Source organism: Microtus pennsylvanicus, chromosome 14, assembly GCF_037038515.1.
Source record: "Microtus pennsylvanicus isolate mMicPen1 chromosome 14, mMicPen1.hap1, whole genome shotgun sequence".
NCBI lineage: Eukaryota > Metazoa > Chordata > Mammalia > Rodentia > Cricetidae > Microtus > Microtus pennsylvanicus.
Window position 1 is genome coordinate 58,096,638 of NC_134592.1, and position 25,019 is coordinate 58,121,656.

The following is a 25,019-nucleotide window of genomic DNA, read 5'->3' on the forward strand; positions in this document are numbered from 1 at the left end:
GCAAAATTTATACAAATACTTAAATGACTAAAAACATTAACTTGAAGGACATTAATATAATTTAAGGTTTTAGTTTCTATTGTGAATTTTTTTGTTTATTCAAGGAAGACTTTTTAAAATAGTCCCTGAGAGATATATTATGCTGAGCACTGCAGTGTACAAACAATGAATAAGAAATGGTCTCCATCTCTAACTTCAGATACTATGCAGGTCATAAAACATCTCTAATATAACATTTAGAAAGTGAATGTGTTATGTGTGTTACACAAAGGTGTAGATGCTACAAGAACATTGGAGATAAATTGGGTCACATCTATAGATGGGTGCTGGGAGGGTCCCCAGCACTGGCACCTGCCAAAGAACCAGCTAGTGCAGCTGAACAAAGATGCAAGGAGCTGAACCAGCACAAAGGAAAAACTGGACGGTTTGAAAAATAAGAAGTGACCTTAGGTGGCTATAGTGAAGGAAGATGGGTGACCTAAGGACCTTTGCAAAGAAGCAGTGCGACAAAGCTGGGTTTAGGAGTAAAGTTCCTCTTAAAAATAGTGGTAGCTAAATCTACACTTGAAATTCATCCATCAGGAGCTACTGTTTTCTTTAGAGATTAGTACCCTGAGGCTTGGGGACTATTTGAGGAAAACACCAATTCCAACCAAGAGAAGGCTCAAGAAGAAGGAAGTTCCGAAATTGCCCAGGGCACAACACCTTCAGGCCTGGTCAATTCAGCTATGAAATGATATTAAAAGCTGCCCGTCCCTTCTGTGCCCTTGGCATGGGAGCGCAGCTTCTCAGTCCAGCTTACTCCCAGCCCCAGAGAGCAGCTTCAGAGCCTTCTGAATGGGAGGAGATCTTTTCTTCTTATCTGTCTCCTATAAGAAAAAAAAAATCTTTTCAAAGCGCCCTAGGGACATCTTTCCAAGTCCACTGGCCAGGCCTGTGTGCATCTGTTGGCTTAAACCGATGGCAAAGGAATGGTTTGGGTTGCCTGATAGACCAACCATAATATACTGCCTGGCTAAGGAAAGTGACCAACGTCCCCTGAAGACACTGCACACAAGACGATGGCTATGAAGGCAAAGCACGTGATTCTGCCAGGAAAATGCTATAAGCCACCTGCCATCTTAAGTTTAATAAGGATTATTTGCTGTTGCCAATGCTGATTAAATCATTGGTGCCACAACCTCAACCCATCCCCCTTCTATGAGGACAAGTGTGCCTACACTTTCTAATATCCAATTGTACTATTTATGGGAAGAACTATTGATTGCCGTGGAAAAGCACATGAAACAAGAGCTCCTGTTCCCTGGTACTCGTTGACGGGAGGCTGTCGGAGAGCGTCTGCTGAAAATGCAGGATTCCCAAAGAAACCCCATCTTCACACTGGCTCCCTTCATTTGCATTTTGTGCATGAGCCAATGGAGAGATGTCATTTAGCTTTTTGTGGACAACTAAAACTAAAATAATCTGCACATAACAATTGAATACGCCATTCCTCAGAGGTCTTATTTCAGGAAAACAACTGGAAACTACTCCACACTTGGACAAAAATCCAAAGTGACTCGGAAGGAAGACAAACACATAGGATATCAGAGTTACCTTCAGTCCGTAAGATCTTTGTTCAGCTCACTATTCTCTTTGTCCTATATTAAACAGTTAATAATTCTCAGCCTTCAAACAAGAACGAAAGGCAATTCCGAATGACTGAGCTACAGTAGCACTCACAAAGTCCATATTTATTAGGAAATGAAATTATTTCATTTCATTCTAAAGCACTTAAAACACAACAATACTGTACAAGGGTGACTTTGAAAATGACTTTTGTTTTCTGTTCATATTATTCTCATTAACTTCAGTGAAAAAGCAGTGAGATAAGACCGTTACTGAGAGCGAGCATTGAGAAGGGCCTCCTTTTACAGCATATTCAGCTCCTAGAACAGCTTATCAAGAAAAGGAGCGAGGTGGGATTTTTAAAAAAGTGTCCATGTGACGCCACTTGCTAAGTGGACAGGAGGTCAAGTTGCAGAATGTCCTATGTCTTGGTTAATGGGGAAATTGGAACATGCTTAGCAGCTGGCATTGCCCTGCATAGACATGATCAGTGATGTCATAGAACACTCTCAATACATGAACAAATACAATATAACATACGACGATCAGTTATCCATGTTACAAAGACAAAAAGGGAAGGAAGGAGGAAGGGATAGAGGGAGGGAAGCAAGACAACAGGCAACAGACAAGCAGCCATCGGAACTGAGGGTTGAGAAAGAGAAAAGAATTGAAACAAAGAAATGCTTCAAAACTCTTCATAATTCAAAATGCACAGGCATTTTATTTGGATGGCTCAAATAAACACTATAGGTTCAAATATGTTGAAGAAACTTAACTTTCTTTTCTGGCCTCTTAACTGGATCAGAAATTCTTGCTAGAAATAGATGGTTCTATGGGTTGTATCCACATGACACCATAGTGAGATTCAGTATCCCTCACCCTGAGCCCAACCTATAGGATGAAGTCTGAATACCTACAAAGAGGTGTCAGATGGAAACCAGTCAGGAAGTAAATCCAACAAAGCTACTTGAAAAAAAATGCATGAATGCTTATGTCTGCGCGTACTACATAGAGCACATCCCAGAGAAACCGTCCAGTCATTTCATAGACCAGATTTCTCCTGCTCTGTGTGTCCTATGAAGGTCTGGAAGAATAGAAACATTATTGCATTAGCTAAACCCTAACATTTATCATTTACTAGAAGGATCTATATGAACACAGACTATAGTGAGCCAAATACAATATGTCAGAGATTTGACTTTGTTAGACATTCAAATAGTGGTATGATCTAGTTGTGCCCTTTGAATTTATGTCAATTTGGCGACCTCTGCCTTTGCAGGTTCAGTCTCATCTAATCTTGTTAAGAGAGCTTTAAAGCAAAGACCACAAATTTCATCAACTAGTGTGCTGTCCAGTTACTAATTCCTATTAGATGCTTTTAGGGTCTTACTTCAAAGAAGTTACCCAGAGTTTACCCTTTGAGAAAGCGTTTTAAAACAAAGGCAAAAATAAAGTCAAATATAAAATCCAAGTAACTGAAGACAATAATTGAAGGGACTTGCCTTAAGAAAGCTTAATAGTAATAACAGAATTGTGGGATTTTTCTTTTTTATAGCATAAATTACTACTTATTGGGGAAAACGGGTAAAATGACCACTTAAAGGTTCCCTTACGATTTCTTTGTTTACAATGAAAACCAACAGGCAAAGGAACTAGGAGAAAAGCATAGAAAAAGCAAAGAGAGAAATGGGATTGGGCTATTATTTACACAACTAAGACAAACATTGCATCATGAATGGCGGGAAGATAAAGTGGAGTTACCTCCTCAGCATTAAAAACAAAGTACATATTAGTATAAAGATATACATATTATATACATAAACTATACTATAAGCTGAAATCTTAGCTAAACTGAGTCAAACAGAAGTTTACAACTGACCTGTGTTTTCAAGGAATTTCCAGGCTTGGTGGAGGCACCTTCAGAGCTAACTATCAAAGTATAAATTCCAGGATGAAATTAGAAAGCACAGCACAAGGCTGGGTGTAATTCGCCATCAAGGGTGCAGCCTGAACATACATGCAGTTCAGCTCAGTCAGGCAGGACACACACGGCAAGAAGCCACTCTTGAGAGAATGGGATTGGGATTTTACTCTGCTATCACAGATCGGCCTCCCCCCTCAGCCTTTCCCCCAGAGACCAGCCGCGAGTCTGACTCCATTCTGAACCCATTCTCTTCTGCCATCTTTACTCTGTTCGGCATCAACATTCATCCCTTCTTCCTCTCCCACTGGAGAAGACACATATTCTTTCTAGAGTATCACATCTTGCCTCCTCCACCCAACTTCCTCTCCTCCATTTGAGTCACTGTACAGCAGTCTCCTTTAAACATGGTGGATGTATTTCAAGATGCCCGCAGGGGCTTTCTGAAGCCACATATTACCAAACTCTATAGAGTCCACATTTTCTCCTCTACACATATACTAATAATCAAGCTTAATTTAAAAACTTAAGGCGGTAAGAGATTACCAGCAGCCAATAATATGTTAAGGCATTTATAATAATACACTACCATAAAAGTTACTGGATGTGGTCTCAAAATATCTAGTGCTGTGCTTGCCTCTCTTCTTGAGATGACGTGAGGTGATAAAAAAAAAAAAACACTTTAAGGTTGTTCTTTGGCATGTCTAAACACAAGTTCCCTGGAAACATAATAGTGTGATAAGCAACGAGACAGGGTCTTGCCATGTAGCCCAGGCTGGCATTGAACTCCTGATCGCCTGCCTTGGTCTCCCAACTTCGGGGATTACAGGTGTGTGCCATAAACCTGTCTGTTAAGACTTCTTTTGTTGTTGTTGTTGTTTGTTTTTATTTTTTATTATTATTTATTTATTTATTAAAGATTTTTTCTCCTCCCCATCACCACCTCCCATTTCCCTCCCCCTCCTCCTAATCAACTCCCCCTCTCTCATCAGCCCAAAGAGCAGTCAGGGTTCCCTGTTAAGACTTCTTAATCCTTCCTCTCCATCTGACCTTGACCAGCTGTTGTCTATGGACACCGAAACAGTAGAAACACCCATGTGAGTATAACAGCTCCTCCATCCACCATTTAAAGCTCTTCCCAGCACAACCCAGTTTTAACCTCCGTAAGGCCCCTGTCCATTCCTGTAATACAGGGGCTTTCCGTTTTCCAAAGGTCAAACTCTCCTTGCTCATCATCATTTCCAGGATGTCCAATTACATTTCCCCCTTTTATAGTTTGCTTATTCTAGTTTCTCTACCTAGGATGTCTGTCCTCCAATATTGTTTGTCTCCCAGATTAGCTGAACATTGGAGACTACTCCAAAACCAATATTCTGTTGGGGTAATGGGGTAAATGTCTTCTAGCTAATAGAAGGAAATCATGTCCCCCACTTCCCTTTGGTCCATTACCTTAGCATTTATCACATTGTCCGTCTTCTCTTAGAATTATATACATGAAATTTAAAAGAGTCTAGTCAATATTCATTTATTTTAAGGATGAATAAGAGAAGTATAGACAAAGATACTGAGAAAGCCATGAGCAAAATCAGAGAAAGGGGAAGGAAACACATTTTAAGGAAGGAAAAGCTATAAGGTATATTAAATGACATGTTCGCATGAATCCTAACTGTGCCAGGGAAAAGATAAAGGGGCTGAACACGAACCTAGAGTTACAACCCTGCTGTAAATGCTGGCTCCACTAATAATCTGTGTTATGCAAGCACAGTGGCCACACAATGATATCTACGATATCAAATGTAAAGGAGTTTTCTGACTTTGGTTCCCAGAGTGAGAGAATAAAAGAAAGAGAGGCTACACTCAAGAGAGACCTGGAAACCGAAGTGCCCGGACTCCACTGGGCAGCCTATCAAACGATGCCTCCGCGTGACGCCTCAGGCCATGATCTTTGCCTAGGCTCTGCCATGTTTCTCAGGCCACTCTCTGGTTCCTTCTGGTTCCCTTCTCCTGTCTCTTCTTTCATTTATCTTAGTCTTTCCTTTTGGTTTGTTTTTCTTCTGTGGTTCTTTCTCCCTTTGTGAGGTCCACAACTTTACTTAGTCAGGAGATAATCCCCAACCAACTAACTATAAATATGAGAAGAAAAAAAAAACAAAAAACGGCCTGAAAGCTGTGGTAAACTGGGCCTGGAGCTTTGGCCTAGAAGGTCTCCAATCTAATTATGTTTCCTTATAAAGTCTGTGTGTGTGTGTGTGTGTGTGTGTGTGTGTGTGTGTGTGTGTATGTGTGTGTGTGTGTGTCTGTAATATGTTAATACACATGTACATATTAAAACTTATTTTTGAGAAGTATCCCCTTCATTTATGGTGGGATGGTAGGAAATAAGACTGGGAATGGTCTAGTAGCATCTCGACTCTCTAAGTAACTGTCTCTCAAGGATACCTGAACAAGAAGAGTAAAGCAGAGCATCTTAGCACTCCTTGGCATCACTGGATAGAAGTGCCACCCTTCTCGGGAGTGAGAACAGCTAAACAAGCCCTGGAAGCACGAAGGGCGTTGCCTGCAGGGCTGGGAACTGGTAAAGCTGTGTTTTATATGAAGTCCTCTGTGACTCAATAAACACAAGAGCCAGAGCAGAGGGATCCCTGTTAGCAGGCAGGGCTCTTGCTGGCCAAGTACTCCCCTGCCAAAAACAACACATTCCAGGAAAAAAAATAAAAAGTGTAAATGACACACTGAGGTCATTGTTTCACACTTTCAAAGAATCTACTTATTAACTTAAAAGCATTTTTAGGAGCGATTTTGCGTCTTGCCCTTTTGTGTATGTGTTTATGTACTACAGCGTTCCTAACACAGGTGACTCTGCACTAAAAATATCTCCCTTGTGTGCTTGGCAGCTTGCATAAGGAACAGAAAGGTGAAGTGTGAACCTGATAGGTGAAGACTGCTTTCTGCAGATTCTAATTTTGTAGCCAGCATCATTTATCTTTTTAACTTCTGGGTACTCCTAAATAAATATGGAAAAGTCAAATGCCTACCAATGCCAGTGAAGTTTCCATGTGTTGATCAGAGACACTGAAGAATTTCTCTCCGATTCTTGCTGAGTCAAACATGTACATCCTTGCATAGTCAAAGTCACTGGCAATGGATGTGCAGGGGACAAGGCTAAGCTATGGTCTTATTCACCTGCAGTCTAGTATAGAGATGACTGCTAGCTGACCTTTGATCTACCATTAGATATGTTTATTTTCTTAACCCTTCCATCAGTCACCTCATCAGAGACAGACTGATAATATGCACACTGAAGTAACACAAGGACACTAGAGAAACGTTTTTTAAAACTGTATTTCATCACAAATTTAGTAACCACACTTGTCTTCAAGACAATGTATTTTGTCTTGTTTTCTGACTTTCAAAACGCAATTTGGGAGAAAAGTTGCCCTAACAATAACAAAAGAGGGGTCATTGACAAATCCGCAGTTGGGGAAAGCTCTCCCTAGGTTCTCAAGGCAGAGCTATGATTACACACTTGAGCGAGGAAGGTCTGCGTCAGAGCTGGCTGCGGGAAGGATTCCGCACGGATGCCGTGGAAGTGGAATGCACTTCCTACTCATTTGCTTTCATCAAGAGCACCGTTCCATTTCAGGCTGCCAACATCCTAATTAAGATGATCTGAATCGTAGGTGATCTATTATTCTAGATCTAAGATAGCCCAAAGCACGTTAGACAAGGCGTTACACTACGTGCTTACATGAATGATAAGACCACTGAGCAAGGGAGCATGTCTTCTCTCGTGTACGGCTCAGCACTGGGCAGAGGTTCCTGTCGGCACTCAATAAACACACAGCTAGGCCTTTGCCTGTTGTCTTTCTCCCCATATTAGGTACAACTGAATCTTACTATCTCGTTTCCACTTTCTTTTGACATTAGGTAGCTATGTTTTTCTTTGCTCTGGGTAAAAAGGAGGGCGTCTTGAGTAGCTTTTGATATGAATGTGTCTCCGTACAGGAACTGACAATATATAAATGTGGTTCCCACTTATGACCTTAATGCTCTTTATGAAGAACTTATATTAAAGAACATACTGAGCACATATGTCCATTAGCTCAAACAGAGCTGAATGCAGGGACAATGCTTGGTTTTGGTGATCCTTCAACAGATTCAGGATGAAACTATATTCCAAAACAATACCAAAAGGTTACAATATTATCCCAAAGGCATCTTGTAATACCGAGAGCATATTCTTAATGTGTCCCCCAAATCACTCTTTTATATTTCTTTCATTGAGTAGAGTTACACATAATTTATTTGCCTAAGCACTGGGTCAAGACTTGGGCATCAGGCAAACAAATATACCAGAGTGTGTGTTAAGCCTGGACTTCCCTCACATGACATCTGAAGACAAGTTCGAGAGCCACTGACTCCCCAAGTCAAAAGGAACACAAATCCCCATCTCAAGGCAGTAGCTAAAACTGTCATTTGTAGGCCCCAGCAAACATATTCAAAGGTATCTGTGAGTTTGCTTTCCAGCTAATGCTGTGTTGATATCCTTGATTACCTTTGGAGTCTGGTACCCATTTCCAACGGAGGATGACTTCAATCTAAGACCCTCAAAGAAGGGGGATGATCAGCATCCCTGGAGTCCACAGCAGCCCGACACCAGCATCCTTTCGCTGAGGAAATGAAGATGCTTCTTGGAACCAGGTCAGGTCACCGTGTCTGTCATGGCCACAAGGTTTCTGGATTTCTTACAACAAAATCTGCAGGTGTTCTGGATTCTAGAGACCCGTCTGTTTCCTTTGAAAGGATGAAGAAGCCGGTGTTGCTTACATTTAGTGAGGCAAACTTGGGTAAGTCACGCGGGAAGACCCTGGTTCTGATTCTAAGTCCTGAAGGATGCCAGCATTGGAAGAGAAAAGAGGGCACATGGGAACATTTTAAAGGACATGATGTCAATTAATATTTTTTTCTTTAGGATGGCCTGGCTTTTACCTTGAAAGGTCAAAAAAAGAAACACAGCATTTGATAGGCATTGGGTAGTCACTATGTTTTGAAATCTTCCTCGCTGCACATCACTGAAGTGTTTAAAATACGAAGCCTCTAGTTTAAGGTGAGAAACTTTTATCAACCTTTCTTAAAATACATAATTACAAGCATATTTTAAATTCTTGGATGTGCATGCTGAAGCTGTAGTTCCAGAACTGATGGATTCCGCTCTCTATTTCCCAGTATAAAAGATCCCGCAGTCCTGGGAAAACACTTTTTTAAAAAATGAAATACAACAAATAAGGTATGCTGCCGGGTCCTAGGGGAGACGTTTCCCAGAGTCTTTGAATTTCCTCCTATCCTCCTGCTTTACAAGATTTCTAAGACCAAGCCCTTTTCTGCAGTCTCTCAAACAAGGTAAAAAAGAAAAATACCCCCCAGATATATTCCTTAGATTTCCTATTATGCTTCTCAAGCTCCCAGTAGCTTCTGAAGTAAACCTAAGAGAAGTTCTGGAACTATTTTTATTATGTTTTAATTTTAGTTTCTCTTTTAGGTTTAAGATGAAACGGATGATCATACCGCTTTGCTTGGGGATGCATCTCATGGCGCAACTTGCGGGTGACCTGAGCAAGGTCACGTCATGGGAAGAAGGCTCCCGTGAAGGACAGGGAGCAGAGGCTTGCTCTCGGGCTTGAGGGACTCACAGGCAGCCTGATTCAGTTTGCACTGCTTGACACAAGATAAAATTCTTATGCAATATGCATGTCTGTCCTTAGGACTTGGATCTTGGCAATTGTTCCCGTCACTAATTGGTAAAGGTCACTCTTGTGACACCGGGAACCTTGGCACAGACCTTGACAGCCGAACGTAATCATCCCGGCCACGGTTCTGGGTTCCAGTCACTCCAACCATCTCACATCGAGTCTTTAAAAATGCTGGTCCCCTGCCCATTACCTGGATTATAGCAACACCCTTTTACCCTTATTTCAAAGAGTCAGCTCCTTCCAGATCTTTCCTTGAGGCCCCTCTCCATCTACCTATAGCATCTTGTACCAGTTTCTATTGGCGTTCTATCAAATCCGTTATAATTATTTGCCTATTGCGTCATTAGAATAGGAAGGCTTCCACATCACAGTTCACCCTATTGAAGATTTATTCCAGTCAAGGTTCTGGCCTCAGCACTGTTGTTATGTCATCTGCTGATTTCAAGCTCACCTAAAGGGCAGGCTGGCCTCCATCCTCAGCCATCCTAAGCCTCTGTGTCCTGAGTACGCAAAACACCCTCTCATTCTAAGACCTCTTTAAAAGGGTCCATGTTGCAGATCTTTGAAGCAGGAATTATAATTTTACCCCTTTGAAAAGTTAAAATATATATATGATATATGATAAAATATTATATATGAAATGATATATATATATATATATATCATTATGTTCTATGAGAAGAGAGAGAGAGGTTGACTTGGCTTCTGCATGTCACAGTACATACGTGGAGGCCAGAGACCACTTCATCAGCTTTTTCTCACACCGTGTGGGTCTCCCAGAGACTGAACCCAGGCCAAGGGGCCAGATGGTGAGTGCCTCTGTCCTTTGAACATCTTGTTGGCCCCGTTGCCTTTATTTTACAGATGATAAATACGAGAGAGATTACGCCAGGTAATCGCCTCAAGAACACTAGTGGCAAACGGTAGTCATTTCCTTCAGAGGGTCTAACCTGGAGTCTCCACCTCCCTGGTGTTCAGCTTGCCCCAAGTCTGAGAGAAACAATTTATAAACATTAAACAAATAGGGAAAAATAGTCATCTCATCTTTCTCCATAATAGCTTAACCTTGCATCTATATTACATTCATCCTTGAATATGAGTGTGTTTGTTTGTCTGGGGTAGAATCCAACCCAGACTGGTGAAGAGAGAACTAACTTTGGTACCAGCGGAAGGCCTGGGGTTTGTCTGCCTCTGCAGCTCCCAGGTTCCCCATGTGTTGATCCCACAACACACAATCTCTTCTTGTCATTGTTTCAGATATGATGTGTGCTTGTGTGTGGACAGGAAAGTACTACAGGACAGAGGTGCATTAATTCAGAAAATAAGCCTTTTGTTCTCAGTACGCCAATGAAACCTGGGAGTGGATGCTGAATGAGGTAGCGGTAGCTTGCTTGCACTCTCGTTCTGTGGTGTCTGCAATGCGACCAAGGTCCTCATACATCCTAGGCAAGTGCACTACCTTTAGGCCACACCCCAACCCCTCTTTTTGCTAAAGAAATAGGACACAACCCAGATTTTAGTCGTGCCCATTCTGATAGTTTTTGCCCCTCTTCCACAGTGAAGCCTTGGCCAATCAACTTCCCCCTGCGGTCTGCTTCCTCTGCCTGGAGAGGTCTGATGACTACATGCCAGTCCTTGGCTTTAGCTGCGGCTTTGAACCTCCAATCACATCCCTTCCTAAAATATGTGCTCTTGTGCCAAGCCACTTCCCTTCCTTTCTTCGAGTATTTCCTGAAGTGCGGCCTCCTCTGTGGTGGAGGTTCCGGTGGGACTGATCTTGCCATTCAATTCTTTTCCAACAGATAAAGAGAGGTCCTCTGAGCTTTCCACTGGCTGGCTGCACGGTCTCAGTATTGTGGGGCTGGTTTGGGTCCCAGCTCTGCCTGTATTGAAGCATCTGAGTCTCAGAGGGCAAAGCGGTTGCTAGTTTGCTCTGGCCACGCTGAGGAAATGGGATTTGACGATGTCTCTCTCTCTGTCCATGCCAGGAATAGAAACTGAACTTTTCCATCTGCTTCCCTCTGTGCTACACTAGGCTCTGGTCCCAAGTCTACAGATTTCTGGACTCCTTTTCACAAAGTGAGAAACTACAAGAAAATGTCAAATTAATAAAATTGTCCTCGACATGGTAAGTCTAAAGGATTCACCTTTACGACCAGAGCACGCTACACTAACAGGCACTTCATTTGGTGCTCGGTGGTCTATGTCTCCAAGACGATTTTGTAAATCTAAAAATGGATAATCAAAGCCTGCCAATACTCGTTTTTAAAATACTTGCTGCCTTCGGTGCGTGCGCCATTATGGAAAACTTACACTCAGAGCAAAAAGATTTGTAGCAAAGCATATGACCTTCTTCGCACCACAATGACCATCCCCTAATTAGGCAATGCATCTGATAGTCATTAACAGGAATGAGATAATGAATCACTTTCTCCCTTCTTTGTTAATTTGCTGTAACCAAGCGGCTAATGGATGTCAGAGCTGAGTGATTGCACTGATTATAGTGATTTATAGTTGCAACAAAACAATTTAAAACCATTCTGATTATTCATGTTAAAGATGCTTTATGTTTTGTTTACTAAATGTTTTATGCCTCCCCCCCCCCTTTCTCCCACCCCTAGAATCCTATCCCCCTTCTGCTTCCTAGAAAACTTGAAAGTTCTCGCCTTTTGTTTTCAGCATACACACACACACATGCACACACACACACACACACACGGAGGGAGACAGAGGGAGAAGGAGTTACAAAGTTTACTCACTAGAAACGAAGAGCCTTAGGGGTGGAAAGCAAACTTCAGTGGCGCCTAGTTCAAAAGAAGACAGGAATACGGGGAAATAAAGCAAACTTCAAGCCACTTACCTTGGGGCTCCCCGTCCCCTCCTCGTCCTCCGCAGACACATCAGTAGCCAGTATCTCCGCTTTGATGGTGTCCAGAGCCTTGAGAATCCAGCTGTGCTGCCGTTTGATTTGCCTCTGCAGCTCCTTCCATTGACTTGCAATCATCTTCAGCATGTCCTTCAGTCCTTCTCCAAAGGAAAGCAAAGCTGTGGGCCCCTGCTGCATCGTGGCCTGCTTTTCTGTCTGTCCCACGGAAAGCGAGGCGGCCCTTTCCAGCCACATCCCTGCTCTCCAGTGACCTTACCGCTACCCGCCATTTGTCCCTCAGAACCGAGACCGGAGATTCTGAGCTAGAACAGCACAAACACGGGACAAGAACATGCAGACACCGATGCAGACTTTGGGTTGGAGGAGATCATGTGTGCGGAACAGAATGTGATGGGGAGGTGTCATTGGGACTAGAGCTGGGCACCTGCAGCACAAGGCCCTGTGTTGATCAAATGGACATCTGAAAATAGATGCAGGTAATTCAATGGGAAATACGGCAAATGGGCCAGAATCAAGACAGTGGTCTCTGACACAACACATCTGCTTGATGCTATTCTTTTCCTGTTTAAATAGTAAGCAAAAAGAAAAAAAAAGACACAAAATAAAATAAAACAAAAACTCCAAACAAGCAAGCTTTAACCAATCCTGTTTTGTGGTCTTTGATTATCAGGATAAATAGGACCATATAACATTTTTTTAAAATCTACAATACATTCTTCATTAAATGCATCTGTGTTGGACTAAGAACTGGTTGAAAGCCTAAGCCTCTGCTGATGCAAAGGCCTACAGAGAATATGCCACACGTCCGCATGCGTGAACTGGCACCGAAATAATCAGATGTCCATGGACAGTCTGCCTTATCTCCATGGCGATCTCGATGTACACCCTAGTGCATACGCGCCGTGTCTGTAAGAGCGGCTCTCACTCATTATCTTAACGTTATTTCCAGAGCTCCTACATCAAAAAGCATGTCAACGTGAAGTTGTCGGGAATGGGATTTCAATTGGAACTCAGGCGAATGGTAAGCCCCAAATAAAATGAACAGGCGGTTGGAGGCACTATTTCATCGTATAAGTATCACAGCATTGTATGCAGTATATGAAACATTTATAAATCTTGAAGGTCAATCTGATAATGTAAATATTAATAATACATAAGGAAGTGAATATATGCAGTAATTTACAGCAATGCTTCTTCATTCTTAATAGTCTGGAGACATAAAGACCCGCAATATTTCAGGAGGATTTACCTGCTTTGTGCGATGCAATGAGCTCCAGGAGTTGGTGTCCTTCCTCCTCCACGGCTTCCTTGAGAGCACAGTGACTGTCCACGTTCAACTTGAAACTCTGTAAAGGAGCACACGGCCGTCAGGCTCCAGTGAGGCGGTCACGCACAAAACACGCGTGCAGAATCACTTGCTGCTTTGAATCGAGAACCACACAGCCCCATTTACCCAACAGACAGACTAATTTGCAATACTAAAAGCTATTGATATTTGGGGTCTAGGCTCTAAACACTTCCGTTAGATTAGCAGCACGCATCTGTTTGGAAGCAGCTCAACAAATCTAGAAATTCATTAGGTTTTTATGAAAAGTCACACCCCATAGGTTCTATTGAGAGTAGCTGTCCTCAATAAAATATAATGAATTCCCACCTGCACATGCGAGCTTTTCTTAAGTACTTATGAAACCATAGAAGTTGTCAGCAGAAAAACCCGGAAGCCTGATGCGCACGTATATGCATCCACTAATACAGCATGGTTTGATTCATCTCTGTTCCTCGACTCTGCATGAGGCACCGGATGGAGAGGGGCAGCTAGGGGCTATACTAGGGTTTCTGCGCCTTCTGGGCTTTGTCTTTAAAAGCTACATTGTGCTATACTTTATATTAAGCATACAAGACACAGGCCGTGTTAACTCCACACTGGATTTAATTTGAATTGAAGAGCTGGATAATCATAAATTGTGAGAGTGGATCTTCAACTCAGTGATTCACGAACTGCGTGTGGTCTATAACACCACTGGAGACTTAGGGACCAATAAGCATGGATTTTGGCCTTAGTGGGCAGCAGAACTTGGCGAGTACAGAGTGAGTTGTCTTGGATGCTCAGCGGTAAATGCGAGCTGTTCTTTACTTCCTAGAGAAACATTTTTTTTTTAAGTACCAAAGACAGAATCAGAACGAAAAGAAAACCTGGAAGTGGGAGAAACACGAGATGCAGCATAGAGATAAGGATTGAACTAAAGCAGTTCAAGGTGACAAACTGTGCGGGCCAGCCTTCCTTCACAAGATGCGGTATCATTACAGCTAACGTTCTAGAAAGGACACTATCTGGCTCCCAACACACCACTCTGCATTTTTTCCCCATTTGTGCCTTCGGCTACAGGTATGCATTTGAATAAAATAAAATACACAGTGGTCAGGAATCTTGACGCTTCCTCTTAAAGATAATTGTTTAAAAATATCTGTAGATGTTTTTATTTTCTGTGTAGGGGTATTTTTGCCTGTGTGTATGCTGTGGCACCGTGGGCATGCAGTACCTGTGAAGGCCAGAAGAGGGCGTGGGGTCCCCCGGACATAAAATTAGAGATGGCTGTGAGTCAGAACCTGGGTCCTCTGTAAGAGCAAGTAAATGTTAGCTAACTGCTGCGCCATTGCTTCAGCCTCCTCTATACCTCTGATCCGCCCAATGAAGGCAGTGCCCCTGGATTACTAAATGTTTATTATCTTACAGTGAAGCATAGCATCCTTTGCTTTTTGTCCCTGTGTGTTGGGGCTCCGCCACACAGACTAGAGCACACGAGTTTCAGCAAAGGGAGCAGGAAAAAGAGAAACGTCTGAGACTAATTCAGCAGCCCCAGACTTCAGGAAGAAGCCTGTCGTAAAAATTCCACATCACTATCAGTTCTGCCTCGTGCTGTCTTTGACTCCGAATGTGCCTGTATCAAACGGCTGGTGACCACCAGCTTCCCAAGAGGCACATCGGGTCTGTGCCTCCGTGCCAGAGAGAAGGGAATACCCATGAGGAGGCTGGCACCTCGATATATTGAAATGGAGGAGACAGCGCCACCGCAGCTGGAAGCGGCTGCACTTGGGGATGATGTGGAAACATCTGATAAGGAAATTGGCAAAGATGAGGCACTCGTTAATAGGAGCGAGATAATCTGATAAGCTCGATGTTGTATAAAAGAACCATTTAATATAACTATTACGCAAATGGTACATTATTGCTTGATTTCAGGTGCGCCCATTAACCATTAATAATATCAAGCAAGGAATTTGCAACAGGCCCCGAGAAGGCATCCCAGCGGGCACGTTAACAAAACTGTCAGTGGGATGCCAGGCTGCCAAAGCATTCTTGAGGAAACCCTCTGGGTGTTGCCCCCACCGCTCGCTAAAGAAGGGTCCGGTTTCTCCTGTTCTTTCCTTTAGCCTGATAGCTGGACACGCCCCCATCCTTACACCGTTGGCGTATTTTCTCCAGAATACCTACGGCATCTTTCATCCCTCTGCCACACCTGTACCACACCCTGACCACGCAAAGAGTTCTCTAGGGACTGAATTTGTGGCAAGGACATTGGCAAGGGCTTGCTCCAGGATCCTGTGTCACTGAGATAATGTGAAATATCCCACAAATAGCGGCCCGGATCCAAGGGAATGCCGACTCTTTTCCAGTGTCCTTAAACCAGCATGCAACTGAGTGAGAAGAGAGGAACCAGAGGAAGGGAAACTCAGTGAGGGGCCGAGACATGACTCTGTGGGTGAAGGCACTCGCCAGCCAGCCTGGTGCCTTCAGTGCAATCCCTAGGACCCACGCACTAGGAGAAAACTGACTCGTGCAAATTTTCCTCTGGCTTCCACACTCACCCTCATATAAACACACAGGAAAATAATTAGTTAATTATCAATCAAGTGTCTAAACAAGCAAAATATTGATGAGGGTTAAGGCTCCTACCACCAAACCAGATAACTCGACCATGATCTCTAGTATAAGGACAGAATCACCTCCTCAAAAATGCCCTCCGATCCCCACCATGTTATACACACCCTCACCCACGCCCATGTACACAAAATCAATCAATCAATCAATCAATATGTCATTTTCCAAAACATTTTTTAAAAGAAGATTCAATGGCTAGATTATCAAAATGATTGCCATGAGTTAACCAATGGGCAGTGGTGTAATTACATCTGGCATGATCGGCTTGTATGAATCTGAATCGGAAATTCAGCTATGCCCATGACTACACCTGAGCCATGATCAGACATGATGAAGCAGACCATGCATGCCTGTGGGATGAAATAAGGAACTCCCAATGGAGCACAGAAATGATCGTGTCTGAGGGAAAACCTAGGACCGGAGACGGGGGAATGAGCACATTCAAAGGCTTAAATGTTCAATGTGATTCCGTCCTCCTAGCATTGTAGGGTAACAGACACTCAGCCACCCCGTGGGTGCTGTCTGCATCTGCCAGGTCCAACGGGCACCATGAGTCTTGGCACATTTGTGAAGCCACACAAGTGACCAAAAGAGCCACACAATCTTTCTTGAGGGGATTTTGTTTTTTTCCTTAAGGCATGGGTTTATACAATAGATATATTTATGAAGAATCCCCTACCAGATTATATAAATATAAGTTAGCAGTGCACAACACCAGCCTGCAGGCAGTTTATAGTCTAGTCCACAGGGTCATAGGAATAATGGCCTAGCATAGATTACATGTGTGATTAGGATCTTATGTGTGATACAAAGTGGTGGGGCTATTTGCCTTGTCCAATGAGATTCAAGTTTGTTTGTTTAAATTAAAACCTACTACACTAGCCAAGTATAAAAGGCCAGTGCTGACAGGGGCTGTGGGAGCCCATGAGATCCAGTCTCAGCAGGGTCTAAAGAGAGCTTATAAGGAGTGAACTGGCTTGCCTACATGCCCAGAGATGTCCTCTGGGGACCAAAAGCCCAGGAGCCCTGAGTGCTCCATGTGGCTGGGGTAGGCTGCAGGCAGGGTAGGGAGCAACGGTGACCACACAGGAGCTGACCCTCAGGACCATGAAAGAGCCATGAGGAATACGGCAGGGACGGCAGTGGCCTACGAGCTAGGAAGCACTTGCTGGCTGCTGCAGACTCGCTTTTTCAAAAGGACACACTGGGGGCAAAGCAGGCCGTTCTAGGAGGCTGCCGTGGTGATACGGGCCAGATGTTTCCGTGTGCTCATACTCTTTTTAATTGAAAAAAGGTATGCTTTTGCTTCTAGATGAAGAGAAGAAAGAAAATTGGAGCAAATCTTCTGTCTTTTCAAGTTTCTCTCCATGCGTGAGAGCAGCGTGTGCCAGAATCCAGTTCTTTGGCTGTTCTGATGATAAATACCAGATTTTATTAGTCAGGAGTCTCTGAATGTGAAAGGCACGTTGAACTGATGAACTTACTCCTGCTGTCACTTGAAGAGATGGTTGGCGCATGCTGACGAGTAAAGACACTTGGTGACACTTCTTCACACAAAGATTCTCACTCCCTTTGCACAAGGGCAGGGGGGAGATATGTATTTAGTTAGAAAAGCCACAGCTTGAAGTCACTTACTGTCTCTCTGCCCAGGACCTGCTCTGTCCCTGGTCAAACAAGCGCTCTTTGGACTCTCAGAGGGCCCCTGGCAAGGAAGCAGGTTATAATCACCATGAAGGAGCTCAGCGGCTCCTGCTCACTACCCCACAAAGCCATGCACATAAGCTAGATGTACAGTTGCTCATGATATAAAATAAATTCTTCAGAATATGCTGGGAGTCGAGAATGAGAGTTCTTTCAGTAAATATTTCAGGTATCTCTTGAAAGTAAGATATTATATAGCAATTCAAATGGTGATGAGGCAATTCACACAGATAGACTGCACAACCCAAAATGACTCAGAACTATAGTGATAAAACTATTGATGTTAGTATGTAAACAATCTCATTGCAAGGACAAAGTTGGCTGCAAGACAACGTAATGAATGTTATCGTTTGCGGACAGTGGGCTCAGGAGTTACCATAGTCAGATCTCATGAAGCAGGTTATGTTTCCGGGATTTTTCCAAAGCATTAAGTGAAAACAATACTACCATAGGGTTGCAAGACTCAGAGACAGTCAATGGAACGTGTTAGAACTGGATGGGAATGACTAGGGATTCCAAAAAATCCATGTGGATTTGAGAGAGAAAGTGTGTGTGTGTGTGTGTGTGTGTGTGTGTGTGTGTGTGTGTGTGTGTGTGATTTGGTGTGTGTGTGATTTGGTGTGTATTATGTTTTATATGTGTGGTATGAGTGTGTGCTGTATGAACAGGAATGTTCAGTTCACAGGCCCGTGCACATTCTGCGGAGGGCAACACATGACATGTCTTACTCTCTGATTCTTCATTCCCTGAGATAGAGTCTCTCGCTTGATCCAAAAGCTCATCCTTTAAGCTGGGTTGCCTGCCAAGTAAGCTTTGGGACTCTGTTCTCCAGTGCTGAGGCTGCAGTCATATATAGCCATGCCTGGCTTCTTACGTGGCTACCAAGTATTTGAACTCGGGTCCTCATACTTGCCAGTGAAATGGTCTTACCCACCAAGCCATCTCTCTAACTCCTCTTAGGAATGTTCAAATTCAGTTTTCTCATTTTGCTCAATGTCCTAGGTCATCATGTGACAGGCGCCCCTTATTGTCAATACTCCACTTTCCCTAGAGACAAAAGCCAAGTCTCTGCTGTTTTTGCGCCAATGTCTACCAGTGGCTTGCCCACAGGGACACCCAAGACAAAAATGTTACTATTGGAGACAAAAGGAAGGGAAGCCAATGACCCTGTCTTCCTCCTGGAGGGGTGTCCTCGGATGAATCATGTAGCCCTCGGGGCTTCCTCCCTTTATCTATAATCAAGGCATTTGGACTCAATATTTTCCAGCCCTTGAATACTTTGATTTTTATCTTTTTTTTTTCATCCAGGCAGTTTAGGAAAGGAAACAGGAGTTTTATTTACTTTCAACTAGAGAATTTTCAAAGAGAGAAGAATCCCAAAGGCCATCCAACCACTCATCCACCCCAGGGTGGTTCTGTCCCCGGACCGTCCCTTCTATTTTTAGCCGCCTCTGGGGAAGTCTTTTCTAACTCCTATCCTGAGTCCACATAGTTCTTCCCAGGAATCTAAGAGCTCAGCAGGGAGCAGTGTGAACCTCCCTGTTCCTCGGATTCTTTTGCCAAAAGTCCTCTCTCCAGCATAATGGTTAGAAATCAGAAGTGACACCAGGGTGTACCGACAGGATCCACACGCCCCATCAATCACAGAGCCCAGCCAATTTCCGGCTTCATCTACGCATCTCCACACTGACACCGCCTTAGCTCCCAACCCTCAATGTTTCACCTGTGAGGCTGACTACAGAGGTCTCTGACTACAGAGGTCTCAAAGCTACACCTTTGTTGTAGTATGTTAGCGGCAACACAGGGCACGGCTGTCTCAGACTTAGAGATGTGACTTTGAGCAGAATGGCAAGTCACCGCCCTGGCAGCGTGCTCAGAGCCTAGAGGGCACAGCGGGCACAGGACGGAGTTAGTCTGGAATCCCAGCGGACTGCGCTAAGGAAGCCAACAGCATGGGATGGGCTAGTGCTAGCGGTGAGCAAGGCCTTCAGGACCGGATAGGGGTGTTCAAAGCCCAGCTCCTCCACCACTCTCTGTGTGATTCTGGGCAACCTTTGTCTATTTAGTGCCCTCGTTTGTAAAAGGAATTTTCTGGGTGGTCGTGAAGATAAAAATATCCCTTGATACACAGAGAATAGAGACGAGTATATCATAATAGCACAGTAATTGTTACTATACAAAATGGTCTATCTTCAAAACAGCTAGCTAGGGCCCACCTCTTCTTAAGTCCTTGGATAGCTAGCCAGACGCAGGCCTTATCTGACTGCAGGTCCCGTCAGGTCAGCTCTGAGAGTCTCCCACCCCCTAGTCTAGTGGCTCCTAGGATTCTGTTCTCACCAGGCCTCTACCTGGCAAGAACTGTTTCATCAAAGTCCCATAATTCAATTTGGTGTCACCCTCCCTGGCAAGGCTTCCCTGATCTTCCACCCTCGACACTCGCCCTCCATTGGCATCCATCCACAGCGCCCAGCCTCCGTTTACCACACTTGGTTAAAATGATGGGTGTGTCTGTCTCCTACCTGTGAGCTCCCTGAGAAAAAGAGCGGTGATTTCACCCACATTGGAATAAAAGCGCCTAGCGCCCTGCACACAACCGCTCGCACACACGACTATCCACAATTGAAGGGGGGTGGGGAGGGACATTCCGTAAACCAGCATCCAACGGCCTGCAGCGTTCGGGGATATCAATGCAATCACTCCGCACTCTAGAGTGGTTGATGAATGTCCCCAAATTTTACTCAGTGAACACCATGTAAATGAGCTGTCATGTTCCTTCGCTTACAAAATTACTTGCCAATTACACTCAGATGACCCAGTATAATTGCCATGTAAACCGTACCCTGGCTGGGGTAGCCTGAATCATCAATTTAACTTTACCCTCTCATCATATGGCACTCACCACGCAATTAAATAGATGGTCAGCCGCTACCTCAATTGTACATTTTTCCCAGCAAAATGAAGTGGTTACCTTTGTCACCGCTTGACTGGTCACACAGCAACCTGTCACGTCCCTTCAGCCCTGACATCAGGAGCTTCAGAAGAGAACTTTGTGAAGGAATAACTTCCAAGTTTGTTTGTTTTTTTAATTTTTTAATCAAAACCATATGTTTAAAAATAGTCTTTGTTTTCCTTTAAAACAAACAGACAAAAAACACACACACACACACACACAAAAAAAAAAGTATATCCCCATTCCTCCTCAGGAGGCTTTACTCCCTTCATTTCATAAAAACGGCTCCAAGCCTTTGAAAGTGAATCTAGCTCCTCGAGCAACTTCTAATCTATCTCAAAGAGTTGCTTTTGTGTGTGGATGCAGATGCAGCTCACAGAGGCAGACAGTCTTTCCTGATAGACTGGCTAATAACTTATGCACGCAGTAGATAGATGGGGCAGATCCCGGATGCTGACGGTGACTCCGAGTGACGGGATTTTCATTTGCTTCTCCGGATGCTGCCTCCACACCTGACACAGGTAATCACATTGACTTCTCAGCATGGCGACATCAGGCCAAGCGCATTCTCAAACAGAGGTTCCGTCTGAGGGGACTATTTGACTTCCAGAACATACTGTTTGGAAGCCCTGATTGAAAAGGAGGTCAATGCTAGCCCAAATATCTCTCTACCCCCCGAGGTGGAATAATTGATGTGCGCCAGCCCTTGAGAACGTGGAGTCATCCGGGTGATGGATGGCTCTACGAATATTATTCGCACGTACATCTGCTAATACACAGGTCCCAGTGCAAACACCAGGACTTAAGAATATTATGTGGATTTAGGACAATCCCTGAAGGACTCCAGTTCCATTAAAAATTTGTTTTGGCAGCCTGGGGCAGATCTATTCCAACTCCCACACGCTTCATGCATTTGAAAGGGGGAACCAAACCACTTTAAAAAATAAATTTAATAAATTTTTGTAATGTCAAGTCATTAACATCCTGTCTAGTCATACCACGTTCATCCTTTTAAACAGCAATATTAAAGCTAAGGAATTTTTAACCCTTGAAGACATAGGTGATCACAGTCTAAAAACGTCTTCCGTTGGTTGGAATTTGTACCCACAATGGCTCAAACGTGTTTTTACAACGTTCAATCATTTCACCTAGCTGATGCGTCTAGTGACTGACTCAACGCATGATGAGCCCAGATGAGACCAAGCTGGCCCTTAGGTAGTGACGGCCAAAAGAGAACAAACAGTCGAGGGTAAGCAGGTGGGGACAGCAGCAACTTCTTTAAGAATTTGTGGGCTTTAAGAATTTGTAAGGATCCAAGGAAGGAAAGCACAAGTCCCTGAAACAGAAAAGTCTTTCCGACCTCCCACTGCCCCACCCCGCCTTCACAACCATCATACGACAGGTTTGGGTTTTTTATTTTTCTGGCTAATATAAAGATATGGAGTTTTTATTATTTACACCAGAAAAATTGCTTGAAGATTCCAAAATTCCACATAGTAAGATGCATACAAGGGGAACTGTTTCTGAGGTCCATCAGGAAAGACTCTGGTGAGTCCCTCGTCCAGAATCAATGCTCTCTGCCCTGTACGTGGGCCTCCTATAGCAAGGCCTGTCTGGAAACTCTTCACTGCCCAGGTTGCCTGTATATGCAGTACTTGCTAAACACAGGGCGTCCCTGGCAATCTAGTTAAAAGCGGTTATTATGCCTAATTTAAAAAATAAGTTATAGCTTAGTAAACTGGGCACTAACAATTTTGGGAATAGTGAGAACTGTTGAGTATTAAGAACTAAGAGTCTTTAAACCAGGTAAAAAAAAATGGCACGGTTCTCACACGCCTTGCACTTCCCTTTTAGCTGAAAAGGCAGCACACACAGGTCTCCTCAACACGTGGAATGAGTCAGTCACATGAGCACAGGAATGTGGTTATGACTGTCACATGTCCAAAGGGAGCCTCCCACTCGGCTTAGTCCCCTTCCTCAGAGCAAGCAATAACAAACTGCCCACACGCTGTAAATTCCTCACAGACCGGCATCCCCACCCACCATAGCAAAGGATTGGAGCCTGGGAATTATTTCAAATGACACCAAAGAGGAGACCCAGCGTCGCTCTCTTCCTGCTACACACTCAGCCATGCTCTAAACTGGAAGGAGTTCAAGGAGGACGAGCAAATGGAACTTCAAAGCTCCTGTCAGGCCACAGCCTTGCTCCTCAGGCTGAAGGGGTTGATAGGCAACTGAGCCAAACACACAGCTCTGGCTTTTGAAGTCCGACTGACTGAGCCCCATTAGCTGAGTGCCACAACCTCAAGGCAGCTACTGGTCTTGTGAAGTGCCCCTTGCTCAGACCATAGCTGGTCATCATCCCAGCAGAGAAAGGGAGGAGGAGAGGTGGGAAGCCAGAAAAAACAAAAACAAAAACAAAAACTCTGTGATTTCTTAACTTCCAGCAGAAAGAAATGGAGCAGAGGTAGACCCGGGAGGGCAAACAAAAGATAGTCAGAAGTATTGAGGGAAAACTGTGGGTGATACACACTGGTTTTCGTTGCCATAGAAATGAAATCAATTTGATCAGAAACAAAACATCGGGATCTAAGTAGAGACGACAAATGGGTACATATAGTTATGCCGATCATTCTTTTAACCAGACGCATTGCTAGTTAAGTCCAATTTGTGTTTATGAAGATTGGGGTAAAGACACAATAAGGATGGCGAGTCAAGAACAAATGGATTTTGGTGCTCCTCTGCCACCTTGTGGCAGCCACTTCAAATTGCAGGGACTAATACTAAATGGAGCAACAACAACAACAAAAAAAAAAAACGGGTCAGAAGGCTTGTCTTGAAAGTCCACCCGCAAACAGGAACTCTCAGAGAGCCACCACACACACACGCAAACATGGATCTGGCTCAGCCTATAGTTCTTTGATTACAAGGGGTTTCTGAGTTGCTGCTATAGGCCAACTGGCAAAGGACAAGGAGATGCTCCACCAGGGTTAGCCTGAATATTCATGGAGCATTATTTGAAAAAGAAAGCAGAGATATGGAGGCAGCTTAAATGCTACCATGACAAGATTTAATTAATTAAACTGAGGCACGTCCTCCACATGATAAAACATTAAGGAACTGGGAAAATGCACCTTGGATTTTTATATGCCGATGGGAACATGTCTGAGGAAACGAGTTATTGAATAGAACGGACATCATAAACTTTAAAATACACTTACCTTACACTGAAGGGTTCAAAAAAGCACAGGACAAACTGCCTAGCCAGGTCAGTCGGGAGGGTGGAGGGTTTTGCTTTTCATTTTACACTGCTTCATAATGTCTGACTTTCCCACTGAGTACAGTTAATGTTTCCCTTTACATAGACTCTGAGCGAAGGACGATGGCTGTGCTTTCCCCAGCCACAACTGATGGTGCCACACTACCGGGTCACACACCGTTAGCCCTGCCTGGAGGCCCAGGTGACGCCCAGAGACAGCAGCCTCCAATCCTTCACTGCACACAAGTCTTGCCTACACTATGTTGGGTGTAGGATACTGGAATTTCTGACTGAAGGTGAGCGAGCCTCAAAAGCAGCTGTTGGCTCAAATCTCATTGTCCTTCAGTTTGTTCCTGTTCTCTGTTCCCACCTCACCCACAATCCTCACCACTCAAATGCTCTCAATCTCCGCATTCATCTACGGACTCTCTGATCTTAAACTCATTCCTGCCTGTCTAAGATAGGAGGTTCCACATGCTGGTCTTTCTGGAGCAGGAATTTTTCTGTGATTTTTGTCGGGAGTAGGAACCCAGCACTGGCCTCCCGGTTCTGCCTAAGCATGGACACCAATTGTTGAAATGTCCCTGTCCCTTTAGGAGAGACTTCTTGATGGCTCCTTTAAAAACTGTTTCCATCCACAACACAGACAGGGGGTTGATTCCTTTAATATTTAAAAAGCTCATGTCAATCTAGAAGTAACAAGGACCCAGAAGAACGGGCTATGGTAATGAGCAGTCAGTCCCAAGGAAAAAAATGCAAATAATCCCCCAAACATGAAGACAACACCAACTCTACCAAAAATGCCAGAAGTATAACACGCATCCCCTGCCAACTACCATGGGGACAAAGGTAAGCAGTGTGCCTACAAGCTTCAGCAGCAAGACTGAGGGGGGCATGCTCAGACACTGACGGCAAATGGAGTCATCACCACCAAAGATGCTTCAGTAATAGATGAAAATGCTGACCGTGCACAGCCTTTTGGCCGGATATTACCCATGTCAGG

At 43.9% G+C, this 25,019-nt stretch overlaps 1 protein-coding gene across 7 annotated transcripts in view; it reads right to left on the reverse strand.

The window, feature by feature from the left end:
- Positions 1 to 25,019, reverse strand: part of Akap6 (A-kinase anchoring protein 6) — a 385,697-nt gene that overhangs the window by 173,631 nt on the left and 187,047 nt on the right. For 5 of the 7 annotated variants that reach the window (XR_012907746.1, XM_075948273.1, XM_075948275.1 and 2 more), the window contains 2 exons: positions 13,416 to 13,512; positions 12,140 to 12,306 (listed from right to left, as the gene is read on the reverse strand). Coding sequence is in view for 6 of the 7 variants with exons in the window: in XM_075948273.1 (XP_075804388.1) it covers positions 12,140 to 12,306; positions 13,416 to 13,512 (264 nt within the window). In the remaining variant the exon portion in view is untranslated. The remainder of the gene's footprint in view (positions 1 to 12,139; positions 12,307 to 13,415; positions 13,513 to 25,019) is intronic. The other 2 variants (XM_075948278.1, XM_075948279.1) reach the window with 1 other exon arrangement.